The sequence below is a fragment of the Canis lupus genome, chromosome 8, assembly GCF_003254725.2.
Source record: "Canis lupus dingo isolate Sandy chromosome 8, ASM325472v2, whole genome shotgun sequence".
NCBI lineage: Eukaryota > Metazoa > Chordata > Mammalia > Carnivora > Canidae > Canis > Canis lupus.
This window is the reverse complement of record NC_064250.1, coordinates 70077088-70092400: the sequence shown is the minus strand read 5'-3', so window position 1 is coordinate 70092400 and position 15313 is coordinate 70077088. Positions and strand designations below refer to the sequence as shown.

At 43.6% G+C, this 15313-nt stretch overlaps 1 protein-coding gene across 11 annotated transcripts in view; it reads right to left on the bottom strand.

Moving 5' to 3' along the window:
- Nucleotides 1-15313, bottom strand: part of PPP2R5C (protein phosphatase 2 regulatory subunit B'gamma) — a 123631-nt gene that overhangs the window by 47238 nt on the left and 61080 nt on the right. For all 11 annotated transcript variants that reach the window (XR_007412575.1, XR_007412573.1, XR_007412574.1 and 8 more), the window contains one exon: nucleotides 2140-2339. Coding sequence is in view for 8 of the 11 variants with exons in the window: in XM_025443564.3 (XP_025299349.1) it covers nucleotides 2140-2339 (200 nt within the window). In the remaining 3 variants the exon portion in view is untranslated. The remainder of the gene's footprint in view (nucleotides 1-2139; nucleotides 2340-15313) is intronic.

Below are 15313 nucleotides of genomic sequence, written 5' to 3'. Positions count from 1 at the left end.
TGATCTGAGCAGGGGAGTAGGGCCTGGTTCAGGGCCGGCATCTGATCTAAACCAGGCCAACAGTAGCCTCACGCTCCGCAGATTCTTCCCTCTTTCCTCCTTAAAAACGGAAAGGCCTTCCAACCATGTGATTTAATATGTAACAAATTAATGTGCTTACAAATTTAATATATATTAATAAATGGATTTAAAGATAAAATAAATTTAATATGCAATAAAGAAGCTTTTAGATAGATAGGAAAAGGGGAAGGGGTGCCTGGGTGGGGGGCTCAGTCAGTTTAGCATCTGCCTTCGGCTCAGGTCATGAACCCAGGGTCCTGGGATTGAGCCTCCCATCAGGCTCCCTGCTCAGTGGGTAGCCTGCTTCTCCCTCTGCCTCTGTGCCTCCCCCTGCTTGGGCATGTGTGCACATGCACATGCACTCTCTCTAATAAATAAAATCTTAAAAAAAATTAATGGGTTAAGGGAATACATGATGTAGAGACAAGTGATTCTTCAGTCATTTTACAAGATAATAAACTTATATCCCTCCCCTGTACCATTAAGAAAAAAAAAGTTCCAGGAGGATTATTTTTGTGAACAACAAAATTATGAAGGTGTTGGGAGAAAATATTAGATTGTTCTTTGAGATTTGAGGATTTGGGGGACCTTCCAGAATGAATGAGAATTGAAATTAAGGAGGAAAAAAAAAAAAGAGACTCTTGTTTTCCTTAGTCTGAAGGAGGAAAGTGTCAGGGCTCTCACTGCTCAGGGCACACATCACGCTGGGTCTGGGGAGGGGTATCCATGTGGTCCCTGTACACTCGGGCCGGCCACACGCTAGTAAACTCTCAACTTTAAGAGTTAACAAGCTAAAATAATCAAGTTGATTTCAACTTCTGACACAACAGATTGCGAAAACTACAAAAAGGAACATTACTTTCAAATTCTTTTCCCAAAGCAAAATACGCAAGTGAGAAATTAACATATTTTAGGTTATGGGATCAGTCAATTCTGAATTATATAGCTTTGGGGAAAAATCAGTAACTTACGGAGGAGTTCAACGAAAATCAGGATATAAAATTTTATAGTAAGCAACAAGGACTCCTTTATAATCAGGGAGTACTAATTTTAAAGTTGGATAAGACACCAACCATTCCAAAAAAACTCAACAGAAAAATGAGTTCAGGGTCCAACAGTAGGAGTTTGAAATGAGATCCTGAAGAAGGCTTGGAGGGAACAGGCTGCAAAGTAGGAGACACAGAGGACTGAGGTTTGGGAGCTGAATGAAGCTAAGTGCAGGATGATAGAGGCCCCCGGCCAACGGGGGCAGCCTGTTCTGACCCTGGTATTGGCAGTGGAGGCCCCCGGCCAATGGGGCGGCCTGTCTGACACTGGCATTGGCAGTGGAGGCCACCAGCCAACCGGGGCAGCTTGTTCTGATCTGGGTATTGGCAGTGGAGGCCCCTGGCCAACAGGAGCAGCCTATCCTGACCCTGGTGTTGGCAGTGGAGGCCACCAGCCAACCGAGGTGGCCTGTTGTGAAACTGGCATTGGCAGTGGAGGCTGCCAGCCAATTGGGGTGGCCTGTCCCGACACTGGCATTGGCAGTGGAGGCTGCCAGCCAATTGGGGTGGCCTGTCCCGACACTGGCATTGGCAGTGGAGGACCCTGGCCAATGGGGCAGCCTGCCCGACACTGGCATTGGCAGAGGAGGCTGCTGGCCAATCAGGGTGGCCTGTCCTGACACCAGCTTGGTCCCATCACTATTTTAACTCTGCACCATTATTAGCATTTTCCTGCACATGCATGGACAACTCGTTTACTTCTCAATTATAACTGGCACCAGGACATTAAAGAGGGTAAAAACATGAATACAAATGAGCGCTCTGACGTATCTGGCTTGTAGGGTACGCGTGGAGTAAATGAGTTAACACGTAGGACACTTTGGACCTAGAAGGTACAATTCCTCTCCCTGTTGCCGCTACGACACTGGACACATTATAAAGACTTTCGTTCTTCGAGTGCAAATCTTGCGACAGGGAGGCTTCTTTGTGGGAAGCGTCGTGTGAGGCTCAGTCGGCTCGGCGTACGCCGGGACCAGCAGAGCCCCGTCCGGCACCCGGGCTGGGACGCACCGGTCAAACGGCGATCACTTACCATGTGGACTACTTCTGGGTAAATAGGCTCTGTGATCACGTTCCGATTATGGGTGATATACTCCACCATTTCACTTAGAGCGGCTCGTTTTACTTCCTTCCACTTTAGGTCACTTAGTGGGTCGGAAACAAAGTCAAAGAGGACACAACACTGACGTAGCTTCTGGATAAAAAGCTTCTCTTGATCAGCAGGAGGAACATCTGAAAGGCAGAAAGCAAAGTATACTGATCGCAAAGAGCTTAACCCAGAATTACTGTGAAACACTCTTAAGCCTCCTCCTACGGTCATTTTTGAATTAATAGAGATTCAAGATGAGAGACAGGCTAGGGATGAAGCGAGGTCAAACATCCGCCGAACAGAAGACAGCGAGTCACTCAGCTCGTATGCTTCTTACGATAAAACTTCTGTACTAGTTACTCTCTGAAACCACAGCCAGAGTACTGTTCAGCATAAACCCTCTGAATGCATGCGATCATTCATCAAGGATCATCTGAGGGCCACTTGTCACATGCTGGTGCTGTGCTGGGCAACGGAGCGAGAGCCAAACCACAGGCCCCAGTCTGGGGCGAGGGGCACGGACACTCACACCAGTGGTACCTGCGGATGCAGGGAGGGGCAAGGTGACGAGAGTGACAGGGGGAGGGATGCTCCCTCAGGTCTGCTCCTGTTCTAGACAGGGCACGTGGGTGTCCCCTGGGTGGCTGGCAAACACGGAGCAAGTGGCATCGGACTGAGCGGCTGCAAACACATGGAGCCACCATTCTGGTGCTCCACAGAGCACGTTTCATTCCTCATTCTGGGATACGGTCAACACATGCCACAGAGGCTGCCTGGTGATCTTCATGATGACAGCAGTATCGAAACAGAGCAAATAATAAATAACACTCGCTTTACTTAGTGAGTGCTTGCCTGGGCCGGGGACCATACTAAAGACTTTCTCCATATTTACACATTTTTTTTTTTCTTTCATGTCATCTCACCATGACACAACAGAGATAAGAAACCGGTCTGGAGGGTCATCTCAGGGCGGGGAAGTGAAGGAGCTCTGTACAATCTCCCAGTGTTCTGGGAAGTCTGGAAAACTATCTGCCAGTGTGAGCCTGACAGCTTCCCTGGGGTGAAGATGAGCTTGGGGGTGACACGAATGAAAGGGATTTATTGATATACATACCGAAACGTGTCCAACATTGCAAAATGTCTCAGAAGATTTGCACAACTCAGTGAACCAGTATTTTCATAATGATCAATAATTCGTGTTTCGATATTCAAGGGCAAGCGAACCACTCAGAGGGCAAGTCAGTCTACTGGGTTTTAATGGAATAAAATGTATGGATGGATGGCTCATTATACGGTTGCAGACTCCACAGTGCAGATTCCTTCAAGAAGCTGCCCATTTAAGGTTTGGTATAATATCAGAGAAAATGCCTATTACTATCTGAAGAGATTATCTGTACACTTCAATAGGGCAACAGAGTGAATGCAGAAGCAGGCAGGACAATCCAGTGATCTCCTAGGAAGCCAAACATTAGAGAGATGTGCACAAATATAAAACAATGCCGCCCTCTCATTAATTTGTTTCCGTTTCATAAAACATGGCTCTTTTCTTAAAAAATGTTATTTTTAAGGCCTATTATTTTTAATTTTAGCATACGTGCTGCCAAAGTGAGCACATAGGTTTATTATTTTTAAATGAATTAATTAACATATGCTTTATTTTTTCTGCTTTGATTTGGGATCTGGTCCATATTGGTAGCTAAGGCAACATGAACAAAAGCTCTTTGGGGTCCCATGTAATTTTTAGGAGTGTGAAGGGGTCCTGAGCCCGAAGCTGAGACCTACTGCCCCGCGCCTGCCTGCACCCCAATGTGTGCCCCTGGGTCCTTGGGCTTTCCTGCCTTCAGTTACTCATGTCATCCCCTCTTCACACCGAGGGTCCTCCCTGCTCCTCCTTCCCCTTCCTGCCCCTACTGTCCCATGTCCACATCCTGTTCAGGGTCCTTCTATAAACGCTTTGCTTACTTCCTAGTTGGATGGGGTGCTGTGCTCTGAGCCAGGCGCTCAGCACCTACTATTGCTTTAAGCAGTGAGCTGTCCTGCAGAGTGTTTCTTGCTTCCCCACACATGTTCCTTGAGGGCTCAGGCCAGATGATGATGTTTTCTAGTTCTCCATACTCTCTAATGCCCAGAAATGGGCCTTGCAAACAGCAGGCCACGTAGACGCTACCATCTGAATTGGCCCATTTGGTGGGAAACTGTAGTTCCCACAGAAGCAGCACAGGGCAGGGGAGGGGATTAGGAGATGTCGCCCAAGGGAGACTTAGGAGACCACGGGAACCCAACTGGTGAACACTGGAGTGCTCAGTGACTGTTGCATCATTATTTTATTATATTATATTTTATTTTATTTTATTTTTATTTTTATTTTATTATTTTATTTTATATTTATTTTTGTTGTTGCATCATTTTAAATGAGTGACGATCATGACAGTGTTTGGGTCCGCCTTTTCCAAAGGTTTTCTTTTCTGAATTCCTCACTTGACTCCTATCCCCACTCCACGCCAGTTTTGCTCCCCCTCCATTTTGCTAGGATCACCTTAGTGATTCAGTTTGCCATCATGGCTTGTATGTTTGGACTCTATTTGGCATTCTCGTGTTCTTGACACCATAGAAAGCGAGAAAGCCTGGGTTTACCCCAAGGGACACCTGATGAGGACCCAGACACCGAGAGCTCAAACGGCTTGTCCAGGGCCACCATGCCATTAAGTGGCACACACAGATAGGACAGTGGGATGTACTCGAAAGCAAGGGCATAGCTCGGGTCACTGAGGTGCTGCCAAATCTCCCACATATTGAAAGCATTCGAGAGCATCATTTACTCCTTTAATACAGCATCACAACTGACACTCAGAATAAAGACAAAGTTGTCACCAAAATACTAAATCAAATCTATTCCGATTAAGAAGGAAGAACGGACTAAAATAGTTTCCAAGTCTTCTATCTAAAATTCTTCTAAAAGGCAATAAAGTTCCAATTTTCTGGAAATTATGTCGATTCTTCCAGGGTACCAGACAGCTACGGTGTTACTGTACTATTTTCATTTATAGTTTCTAAAACGTCTGTGATTAAAACCTCCTGAGTTCCAATTTTTAGAACCTCATTGGTTATTTTTACAATTTCACAGTTTAAAGGTTTTAAGAAAATTTTAAATTAGCATCGCTAACCTTGGAAGAAAAAAGAGGTGTGACAGATTTGAACCTGTATTGGACTCCACTCCTCTGATTATCCCTGTAACGTAAACCGAATGTTACAGAACCAACCAGGCCTGGCACTGCTGGTGCATTACACTTGGGCATTCGGTATTCAAGAATGCCCGGCTCTTAATAAACCACCACCCTGGATTTGACCCAGACCTTACAATTTCTTTCTTGCAGCAGAATAAAAAACAAAAATGGGCTTTGAATTTTTGCTCACCAGTGACCATGGTTTGCTTTATTGTAAACTGCACACAGACTAGTAACACGGACAAACCTGTTTCAGAACGCGTCAATGGAGTCTTGATCCCAGCATCCCTACAGGCAACAACTGCAGCCTGTTGGCGGTGCCAGGACCCCCAGTGACAGGGCCCTTTAGCTAGGAGCGGGGTAAGAAGTACACTTGCCCATGACAAGCCCAACACCAGGCTGAAACTGCTAAGAGGAAGAGGGAAATAAAATTGATGATCACAGTTCTGGCTGGAGAACATTCTTTTATTATTTCTTAGGAGTTGTTACACTCTGCACGGATAATACCACAAACACTCTGGGTCTGTATTAATCTTTCAGCCCCTGCCCCTCACCCCAAGCGGCCTCGTGACTCGGTTATTGTGAACTGGAGACACTTCCCAACTGTTTCCAGGTACATCCTGAATGATACCTAGGAGCAAAATGTAGGGACGCACTCATGGCAAACCTGTAGGGCGAGAGGGGAAGGAGGACACTAACCCATCGGGAAACAGCATAAACAAGGTGGAGAGAAGCCTGTGTCATTCTTTTCAATACGTATTTATTAAAAGGAAGCCAGTAATTTGTAACTGACAGGGCTGCTCAATGAAGGTTACCATCGGGGGAGGGGGGGGTTTTTAGCTTCATGAATGTTCCTGGTCCCCAAAGTGAGGAAGGGCAGCATGCCTACACCCACAGCACCAGAGCAGCCATAGGGAACCGGCTTGTTCCTCTGATCCCTGACCTCCAAGGCCGGGATGAACTCCCAGGGGCACCCAGGGTGGTAACAGCAGAGCTTCTAGGTACCTAAACTTTCTTCTTCTGCAAAGAATAAAATGTAAGCTGTACCAACATGTAATCTATGGTCTGACACGTAGTGGAGGTGCGTGCTTGAGACCGCCCTGCAGCCGGCATGTGCGGTGGCATCTGGAGACCACTGCAAACCTTCACAAGTGAATCCTAAGGGGCTAATCGTTTCACAGCCGGCTTCCCAGGTGTGCCTCAATCACTCAAAGGGCAGGGCCCTGACACGACATACTTGAGCAACCGAATTACGGTATGGTATGGTAAGGCTGAGCTACTGAACTGTAGCTATATGGGAGGAGGCATCATGTGAACTGTCCGTGGACAGAAAAGTGATGAAAATAAAAAAGCCAACCAAGCCCACTTGCACCTGACAAGTCTTGGTGGTGAAAAGAAACAGGACAAGATACAATAGAGAACCAACTTTTAGCATGAGAGCATGAAAGACAGCAGAACCAGGCCTCCGTGGTATACAGGTGATGGCTTTTTCCAAATAATCTTGACCCCAACACGTAAGGACGGAATAGCCAAAACCATCAGCTCAGAGAACATCACATCAAGAGATGCTCCCCCCAAAGGCACACACTCCTGAGCTGTGAACTGCTTCGTGGTTGCTCACAGAATATTTGCTAAGCAGCTGACGCGGCTTGATTTCTAAGGAGAGTGACCACCGTGCAACCACAGCATCTCTGTGAGCCCTCAAGGGCATGGCACACGGGTTCCACGAGGGTCCGTGAAAATCCGTAAGTCGTGAGCCCACAGTCAGGAGATAGTTCACACACAATGGAGACAAACAAGCAATTCTCTCCAGAAGGAAAGAGCCAAACCTCAGCTATGGTGTCATCCTGTCTCTCCCATACATCTAATCTCAGTCCCAGGTGAGTGGGAATAAAGTTGGATTCCATTACTGACAATAGGGAGTAGATTTGGGAATCTTCATTAATATGTGCTGAATTCCACTTAGCTCTAGTTCTTATACGAGGAAGCGCGGCAGATGGCAAGTTTCTTCCACTAGAAAACAAAAGTTCAGCAATACTATTTTGTTTGCGAAAAAGGAATTTTATGTGCCATTTTGGAAATGACCCTTCTTTCCACTGCTGCCTGCGTCCCTTCTGTCCTGGATGAAGGGTCTGTGGGCACAGATCGCTCTGCTGTTGCACGGTCGCCCCCCCAGGTCCCATACCAGCCTTAGCTCCCAGAGCTTTCAGACTGTATCTGTTGGACTAACTCCTTTCACCTTGTTCTGTTCCATGCCCTGACTATTCACGGCCCTTTATTTTATTTTATTTTTTTTTATTTATGATAGGCACACAGTGAGAGAGAGAGAGAGAGGCAGAGACACAGGCAGAGGGAGAAGCAGGCTCCATGCACCGGGAGCCCGACGTGGGATTCGATCCCGGGTCTCCAGGATCACGCCCTGGGCCAAAGACAGGCGCTAAACCGCTGCGCCACCCAGGGATCCCTCACGGCCCTTTAAATTCCCTTTATCAATCTGGGAAGAATGGAAGTCTCTGTAACACTGAGTCTTCTGATTCACGGATGTGGACTATTTCTCCCTAAACTCAAGTTTTCCTTAAATGCCTTTCAATAAAGTTTTATCACTTTCTCTTGAAATGTGTTACATATTTTTTAGATTTATTCTTAGGTATTTGTTATGTTCTGATGCCACTGTCAACGGTTATCTTTAAAAAGATTTAATTTTCTAACTGCTGCTGCGATGCACTAAAAAAAAAAAAAAAAGATTTGAGGGATTACTTTTGTATCTAGCTACCCTTTGTTTAACTCTTGTTAATTCTAATACTGTTATCCGCAAATCTTTTCTGTGAATACCATTCTTTCATCTGCAAAGACCAATGGTGTTCTTTTTCCTGCTTGAGCAATGTGCCAGGATGTGGCGGGAGCAGCTCCCTCAGCCTCTCCCAGCTCAGAGGGAAGCTCTTGCCAGATCCCACTGGGCCAGATGGATACACTGGACTCTGTAGATAACGTTCACCAGATGAAGAAACTGATACATTCAGTGCTGTCTCAACCCCTAGTCCACCAGAGACTTCTATGCAACGGGGTAAGTGGATTCTAAAATGCAGAGGAAATATAAGGGGTCAACACGAAACTAGGCCCAGAACAACAGGGTGGGACAACTTTTTTCCAGAAACAAGTAAGTAGACTTACTGTAAAGCTTTATTAATGAAAACAGCCAAGCCACAGAGAACAGGGACCAGAAACAGGCATGAGCATACGTGGATTCTCAGTTGACGACAGAACTGTATTCCAGAACAGCAAAGAAAAGTCAGTCTTTAAACATAACACACTGGGACAACTAGGTACCCAGGGACAGAAAGGAAGAGGGGAGGGAGGAAGAAAGAAGTTGGATCCCACTACATATAAAAATGAAAATTAAGCTATTGGTGGGTTATAACTTTTTTTTTAAATTTCTTTTTATTGGAGTCCAATTTGCCAACATATAGCATAACACCCAGTGCTCATCCCATCAAGTGCCTCCGCCCTCAGTGCCCGTCACCCAGTCACCCCCACCCCCCGCCCACCTCCCTTTCCACCACCCCTTGTTCGTTTCCCAGAGTTAGGAGTCTCTCATGTTCTGTCTCCCTCTGATATTTCCCACTCATTTTCTCTCCTTTCTGGTGGGTTATGACTTAAATTTGAAAGACCAAACTCAAAAAAAAAAAAAAAAAAAGCCAAAACTAATGCTTTTAGAAAACAATATGGAAGACAATCTTATGTCAAGAAAGAAGTGGAGAGGACTTTTTTTCTTTTGAGTATAGTTGACCCACAATGTGACATCAGTTTCAGGTATATGACAGTAATTCAACAACCCTATACTCTACATTATGCTCCGCTCACAAGTGTAGCTATCATCTGTCACCAGACAACACTATCCAATACTATTGACTATATTCCCTGTGCTCTTTGGTTCCCACAGCAGATTCATTCCATAACTGGGAGCCTGTATCTTCCATTTCCCTTCACTCATTTTTAAGAAAGATTTATTTTGCAGGTGGGGGTGATGGGGAAGCAAGTGTGAGCAGGGGGAGGGGCAGAGAGGGAGAGGGGGAGAGAATCCCAAGCCGACTCCGCACAGAGAACAGAGCAGAACAGAGCGGGGCTTGATCCCACACCCCTGAGCTCAAATTGAGTTGGACGCTTAACTGAGCCACCCAGGCGCCCCATCCCCTTCCCTCATTTTGTCCATCCTCCCCTCCCTGTTCCCTCCGGCAACCATCAGTTTGTTCTATTTACAGGCTTCAGTTTGCTTTTTGTTTGTTTTGAGATTCCATGTATGAGTGAGATCATAGGGTATTTGTCTTTCTCTGACTTACTTCACTTAGCAATATGCCCTCCTGCTCCATCTATGTTGTTGCAAATGGCAAGATCACATCCTTTTTTACGTCTGAGTAACATTTCGATATATATATATATATACACACACACACACACACACACACACACACACCTATATATATATCCCACATCTTCTTAATCCTTTCATCAATGGATACTTAGGTTCCTTCCACATCTTGTAAATAATGCTGTAGTAAATACAGAAGTGCATATATGGTTTTGAATTACTGTTTTCATTTTTGGGGGTAACTACTCACTAGTGGGATACTGGATCTTACGGTATTTCTTTTTTTTTTTTTTTTAGGAACCTCCATACTGTTTTTCACAGTGGCTACACCAATGTACATCCCGCCAACAGTGTAGGAGGGTTCCTTTTTCTCTACATTTGCCAACACTTATTTCTTGTGTTTTTGATACTAGCCATTCTGACAGGTGTAAGATGATATCGCATTGTGGTTTTGATTTGCATTTTCCCTGATGATGACTAATGTTCGGCATCTTTTCATGTGTCTGTTGGCCATCTGTATGTCTTTGAAAAAATGTCTATTCAGGTCTTCTCCCCATTTTGTAAACCAATTATTTGTATTTTTTTTGATGTTGAGTTGTATAAGCTCTTTACATATTTTGTATATTAGCCCCTTATAGGGTATATAATTTGGAAATATCTTCTTCCATTCAGTAGGTTGCCTTTTTGTTTTGTTGACTGTCTCCTTTGCTGTGCAAAGGGTTTTTATTTTGATGAAGTCCCTATAGTTTATTTTTGCTTTTGTTTCCCTTGCTTTAGGAGACCTATCTAGAAAAATGATGTTACGGCCAATAAAGAAATTACTACCTGTTCTCTTCTAGCGATTTTATGGCCTCACATTTAAGTCTTTAATCCATTTGCATTTTATTTTTGTGTTTTTCCATGTAGCTGTTCAACTTTCCCAGCACATTTATTGAAGAGACTGTCTTTTCCCCACGTATACTCCTACCTCATCACAGACTGACCATATAAACATGGGTTTATTTCTGGGCCCCCCATTCTGTTCTATTGATCTATGTGTCTATGTTGTCTATATTGTTTTGATTACTACACCTTTGTACTAGAACTTGAAATCTGGAATTGTGATACCTCTAGCTTTGTTCTTCTTTCTCAAGATTGCTTTAGCTATTTGGGATCTCTTGTGGTGTCATACAGATTTTAGTATTATTTGTTCTAGCTCTGTGAAAAATGCTGTTGGTATTTTGATAGGGATTGCACTGAATCTGTAGATTGCTTTGAGCAGTATAGACATTTTAACGATATTAATACTTCCAATCTAATGAGCATGGCATATCTTTCCATTTATTTGGTCATCTCCAATTTCTTTCATCAATGTCTTATAGTTTTCAGAATATAGGTCTTTCACTTCCTTGGTGAAGTTTATTCCTAGGTAGTTTATACTTTTTGGTGCATTTTAAAAAAATTTTTTATTTATTTATGATAGTCACACAGGGAGAGAGAGAGAGAGAGAGAGAGAGAGAGAGAGAGAGGCAGAGACACAGGCAGAGGGAGAAGCAGGCTCCATGCACCGGGAGCCCGACATGGGATTTGATCCCAGGTCTCCAGGATCGTGCCCTGGGCCAAAGGCAGGCGCCAAACCGCTGCGCCACCCAGGGATCCCCTTTGGTGCATTTTTGAATGGAATTTTTCTTAATTTCTCTGCTACTTCACTATCAGTGTATAGAAATGCAACTAATTTCTGGGTATTAGTTTTGTATCCCGTAACTTTACTGAATTCATTGATTACTTCTAGTAGTTTTTTTTTTTTTTTTTTTTTTTTTGGTGAGGTCTTTATTACATATAGTATCACGTCATCAGCTAACAACATTTCATTTCTAGATGCCTCTTATTTCTTTTTGTCTGATTGCTGTGGCTAGGACTTCCAGCACTATGTTGAATAAAAGCAGCAACACTGGATATATATGTCTTTTAGAGGAAAAGCTCTCAGTTTTTCACCATGGAGTATGATGTTAATCTGTGGAGTTTTTACATATGGCTATAAGGTATTATGTTAAGGTATGTTCCCTTTAAATCCACTCTGTTGAGTTTTTATCATGATTGGATGCTGAATTTTGTCACAGGTTTTTTTCTGCATCTATTGAGATGATCCTAGGATTTTTATCCTTCCCGTTGTTGACGTGGTGCATCACACTGATTCAGAAATGTTGAGCCATGACTGCATCCCTGGAATAAATCCCACTTGATCATGGTAATGATCATTTTAATGTGTTGTTGTGTGCAGCTTGCTAATATCTTGCCAAAGACTTTTTTTTTCTTTTTTTTTTTTTCTTGCCAAAGTTTTTTTTGCATCTATGTTCCTCAAGGACACTGGCCTATAGTTTTCTTATTTTGTGGTGTCCTTGTCTGGTTTTGGTATCAGGGTACTGATGACCTAGTAGAATGTATTTCTACTCTCCTTCCTCTTCTCTGTTTTTGAAATAATTTGAGGAGAACAGACATTAATTCTTTATATCTTTGGAAGAATTCACTTGTGAATCCATCTGGTCCTGGATTTTTTATTTTTTGGTAGTTTTTTTTTTTTGGGGGGGGGTTGGAATTAGTGATTCACTTTCATTACTAGTGATTGTTCAGATTTTCTATTTCTTTTATATCCAGCTTTGTAAGATGGGCTGTTCCTAGGAATTTATTCATTTCTTCTAGGCTAGCTAATTTGTTGGCATACAATTTTTTTTTTTTTTGTAGTAGTAGTCTCTTATCTTTTGTGTTTCTGTGGTGTTGGTTGCTATTTCTCTTTCATTTCTCATTTTATTTGGTTTTGAGAACTTCTTAACACACAAACATAATAATCATTAAAAGACTGGTAAATTGAATATATAAGATCAGATATTTTTCCTCCTCATGATGTCACCCAAAATGATAGAGTAGAGAACTATTTAAATACATAAAACCAGTAGACTCTTGCTCTGTGAGCCAGGAACTGCATTCCTGGGCACAACCTATGAATCTCACGCACACGCAGCACAACACAGGTAAAGAGAATGCTCACATCAGCACTAACAGCAGAAACTGCCAACAACCTGAACATGCATCAGCAGTGCATGTTCTAGAACATTCTGAAACTACAGAGATGAATGAGCCCTAAACAATATGAATGAATCTTACCAAACACTGTTGAATGAAGAAGTGAAGATAAAAGGATTTATTCAGTATGATTTCATTTTTATAAAGTACAGAAACAGGCTTCCCTCAACCTATTCAAGACCCACAGGGGCTGTGGGGGCACCCGGTATGAGTGGTGGTTATGTATTTGCTTTATAATTATTCATTACACTTTGTTTTAAGTGCTCTGTGTATGAGTTGTATTTCAAACTAAAAAGGCTACAAAGTACATGTAGCAAAAACACAAAAACACAACAACCCTCAAAGGCACATAAGAACACAGAGAGTCTCCTTCCTCTATCCCCATCCTTTGCCTCCACCTCCCCTCCCAAAGGCAGCCACTGTTCCCAGGGTGGGAGTCTAATACATCTAAGTCTCTTCCACGATGGCTTTAGATGAACCAACACTGACAAATTCTAAATGAACCTCGATCTACTTGGGACTAGAATACAAACATACCCACCACAAAACCCTAACACATTCTCTATTGTACATAGTGCTTACATTGGAGAACTTAAGCTCCGGATATCTATTTCTTAATTGAAAACATTTCCCAATCAAAATGAAGTTTCTAGGGCAGCCCCAGTGGCCCAGCAGTTTAGCGTCGCCTTCAGTCTGGGGTGTGATCCTGGAGTCCCGGGATCGAGTCCCACGTCGGGCTCCCTGCATGGAGCCTGCTTCTCCCTCTGTGTCTCTGCCTCTCACTCTCTCTCTCTCTCTCTCTCTGTCACGAATAAATAAATAAAATCTTAAAAAAAAACAAAAACAAAAACAAAAATGAAGTTCTAAGTGACCTCTATTTTTTTTTATTTATATGAAGCTCCTTCCTCTCCTTCTCTCTTCAAGGTCAGCAATTATGATCCCAAATGTATAACAGTAAAATGGTAGATATGAGTTGTTTATCAGATCGAAAACATTTGATAGGAAGCAATCAGGGCATAGAAACTAATGTCTCAGGATAGGCCCCAACCCTGACTATGTAGTCTGTAGCGTAAGGAATTCATCGCAAAATTCACCCAATTCATACATGCCAGGCACTGTACTAGGCTCTGACAACACAAAGGTAAATTAAAACACAGTACTTGGGGATCCTGGGTGGCTCAGCGGTTAAGCGTCTGCCTTTAGCTCAGGGCGTGATCCCGGTTTGGGGATCAAGTCCCATATCAGGCTCCCTGTGAGGAGCCTGCTTCTCCCTCTGCCTATGTATCTGCTTCTCTCTGTGTCTCTCATGAATAAATAAACATAACAAAACAAAACAAAAAACCACAATACTTGATCTAAAAGAAAAAAGGACTAAACCACATGAGAAGGGCCATGAACAGAGATTTGCGAGGGGCTACAGGGACCCAGGGGAATGGACGTCAGGGATACAGGTTCAGGAAAGGTGTCCCTGGGGAGTTTGGCCTTAGGAGCGGAGTAGGAGCCAAGTCAGTTCTGCTGTGAAGGGCCTGGGGCCACATTCAGTGGGGGAGGACTGTATCTCTAGGTCCCTACCTCTCAAATCAGAGGGCCCTGAAGTTACGGGACAAATTAAACAGGAAAACCAACTTTCCTGAAAAAGACAAAACTTTAAATGAGCAGAACGCTGTTTACATTTTACAAACCCCCAATTAATCAGAGGAGGGGCTCTGTCTTGTTCACCTCGTTATCCTCAGGATCTGAAACTGGGCCAGCACATATGTGACCCTCACATATTTGTGGAAGTAACAAAGCAACACTTGGGTACTGTAACTGGGAAGGACCATAATTCAAAACACATTAACATTAACACCGAATGTATCAGAACAGAATGCAAAGTCTCCATAAACTCTCAAGATAACATCCAGACCTTCAAAGATACCGCCTGTGTGGGCATCTGGGCACTCGGGACTGTCAGAGGTACCCTGACATGACTGTGAGCACAGATCTGAATCACAGACACACACAGCCTGATTTGGGAATAAGAACATTCTCTTCACAAGTGACAGAGGGACTGAAAGGAAGGTGCTAGAAGCAAGAAGACCCGCGTCACGAGAAGGGCTGAGTACAGCCTAGACCCAATCTGTGTCTTGTGAGGCAACCAGGACACCCAGCTCTGGTTCCCCAGGGTGCTGGCCTGACAGGGACCATTTCTGGGAGCAGTTTATCGCTTACCCCAGAAAATCCAAACTTCCACAACCTGAAAGCACGATAAACACAACTGGGTGAAATGTTCACTTTCATGGAGACTCACTTCAAACCCCTGACCCTTAGTCCCTGCATAATTTCAGAACTGAGTTAATCCTCTCAATCTGTACCTAACTCGATTATTTACAAAATCATAATAAAGCTTTCCCAATGTCAAAATGCCAAGTTTCACCATGTACCCTTCCTAACGCGTCCATTTCCCATATCAATGCCCCCAAATCAA